The 2,071-nt window shown below is 40.3% G+C and overlaps 1 protein-coding gene across 1 annotated transcript; it reads right to left on the bottom strand.

Annotated features, from left to right (window-relative positions):
* Positions 1-326: 326 nt before the first annotated feature.
* LOC144477815 (uncharacterized) lies at positions 327-1,622 on the bottom strand (the record flags this gene model as incomplete). The annotated part of the gene is made up of 1 exon (XM_078195555.1): positions 327-1,622. A coding segment is annotated over exon 1 (1,296 nt), but the record flags the coding sequence as incomplete, so codon positions are not given.
* Positions 1,623-2,071: the final 449 nt, after the last annotated feature.

Here is a 2,071-nt window from a genome sequence, read left to right as displayed (position 1 = left end):
TTATCGGCGGCGTGTATAGTCGACTTCCCTTTGCAGAATCCATACTGATTTTCTCTATTTTTTACATATTTGTTAAGTCGTTCCTTGAGACAATACTCTAATACTTTTGCAAAATTTGATAATATACAGAGGGGCCTCCAGCCCGAACTTATATCCCCCGGTTTTTTTGGGATGAGGAGGAGACGCCCATTCCTCCAGGCTTTAGGGAAATAGCCGTTCCTGTAGCAGCAATTCATCATTCGTGTCATAGTCTGAATGTCATCCTTTCCTAGCTGCCAGACAACGTCAGACGGTATCAGATCTAGCCCTAAGGCTTTTCTCTTTACCATCTTTATTGCCTTTCTGACCTCTTCCTCTTTAAATTCGGCATCAGCCTCGTCGACATCTCCGGCAGGAGTATATTCCTCGGTTGCTCTTTGTCCGAATTGTCGTGTGGTGATAAAAAGTTTCCCCACAGCCTCTTCTGCTTGTATGTTATTCGGGCCCATATAACTGGCCTTCCCTCTTATCTTATTCTGAATCCATTTGTATGGTTTGCCCCATGGATCTTTGTCAATAGACTCTATAAATTCTGTCCATTTGTCACCTTTAGCTTTGTTTATCTCTATCTTGATCTTTTTCTTTTTATCTTTATAGTCTTCTTTGAGCTTCATCACAGTATCGTTAGGTGTCTGCTTGGTCCTGGCTCTTTGATAGGCTCGTCTTGCGCGAATTACTTCCTTCCTCGCTCTCGCCGTCTTGTCGGTCCACCACCATACCGCCTTCTTGCGATTGTATGTTGGATGGTTTTTAATATTAGATTCACTGACTAGTTTCGTTATTTTCCTTATATAATCGTCAATATCTTCTATGGCGTCTATGTTGGTTGCGTTTGTTGTCCTTGTCCATTCTTGATATTTATTTCTAAATACCTCGATGTCCACTCTTACTTTATTGTACTGTTCAGTCACTTGGTTACGCTGTTTATGTTTGTCCTTAAATTCAAATGTATGTTTTAAGTATTTATGGTCTGAAGCCGTGTAGTCCTTTAATATATTACTTGATTTGAGTTCCGAAGCACATTCACTGCCGCATATTAGTATATCGATCAAAGATTTGTAGCCAGCTCTCTCGAACGTAAATTTTCCACGACTCCTAATCGGGGTCATGTCATTCCTTGCTGACATTTCCAAGATTTCAAAACCTCTTTGATCCGTATATCCCGATCCCCAAGTGGTTGCCTTCGCATTAAAATCTCCGACTATGATTGTGCGTCGGGTGTCTATTCTACCAACTTCTTTTTCGAGTGTTTGGATGATCTCCTGGAATTCCCTCTTTGGAATATTAGGGGAGATATAGCAGCTAAATATTTTCGCTTTGTCAATGGTGATGGCCACTATTCCTTTGGTTTTGAATATGTTTAGGACCCTGTTGTCCTTTTTCAAATATGCCGGGGTAACCCATATCGCTGCATCTCGATTCGTATCTTCATACCACGAATTTTCTATGCAGTACGGTTCAGATATAGCGACAATATCTATTTCGTTTTCAACAGCGTATTGAATTAACAGATCGTGAGCTAGCTTGCATCTGTGTAAGTTAATTTGCAAAATCGTCAATTCATATTCATATACGTCAGCCATAGTTCAAGTCAAAATTATAGTCAGTGAGTATTAATAATTTATGATTAGTCAAGATACGTATGTCAATAAATAAATAATATTTGTAAATAAATAAGTATAGATCAATAAATAAATAAATAAATAGATAAATAAATAAGCGGTACTTAAGTTCAATAATTCTAAAGTTACTATGTATCACAGCTTGGGACCAATTTCTCTCTTTCGTCGTCATTGCTAGCTTCTATGTTCTTTTGTTCCCCTTCTTTTACGTCATGCCTCCCCTTGTTCCTCAAGTCCGCTAAGGCTTTGCGGTAGAAGGGGCATTGGAGGGTGCTCTCTCTATGACCTTTGCTCTGGCAAATGGTACAGCCTTTATCGGCGCTCTTGCAGGTGTTCGTGTGGTGGTCACCACCACACTTTCTGCAAAGCGTTGACCGGTCAGGCCCCTTGCAGTCCTTTGCGAGATGTCC

The sequence above is a fragment of the Augochlora pura genome, unplaced genomic scaffold (assembly GCF_028453695.1).
Source record: "Augochlora pura isolate Apur16 unplaced genomic scaffold, APUR_v2.2.1 APUR_unplaced_4046, whole genome shotgun sequence".
In the NCBI taxonomy this organism is placed as follows: Eukaryota; Metazoa; Arthropoda; class Insecta; order Hymenoptera; family Halictidae; genus Augochlora; species Augochlora pura.
Note: the sequence above shows the minus strand (reverse complement) of the source record. Positions and strands in the feature narration are given on the sequence as shown.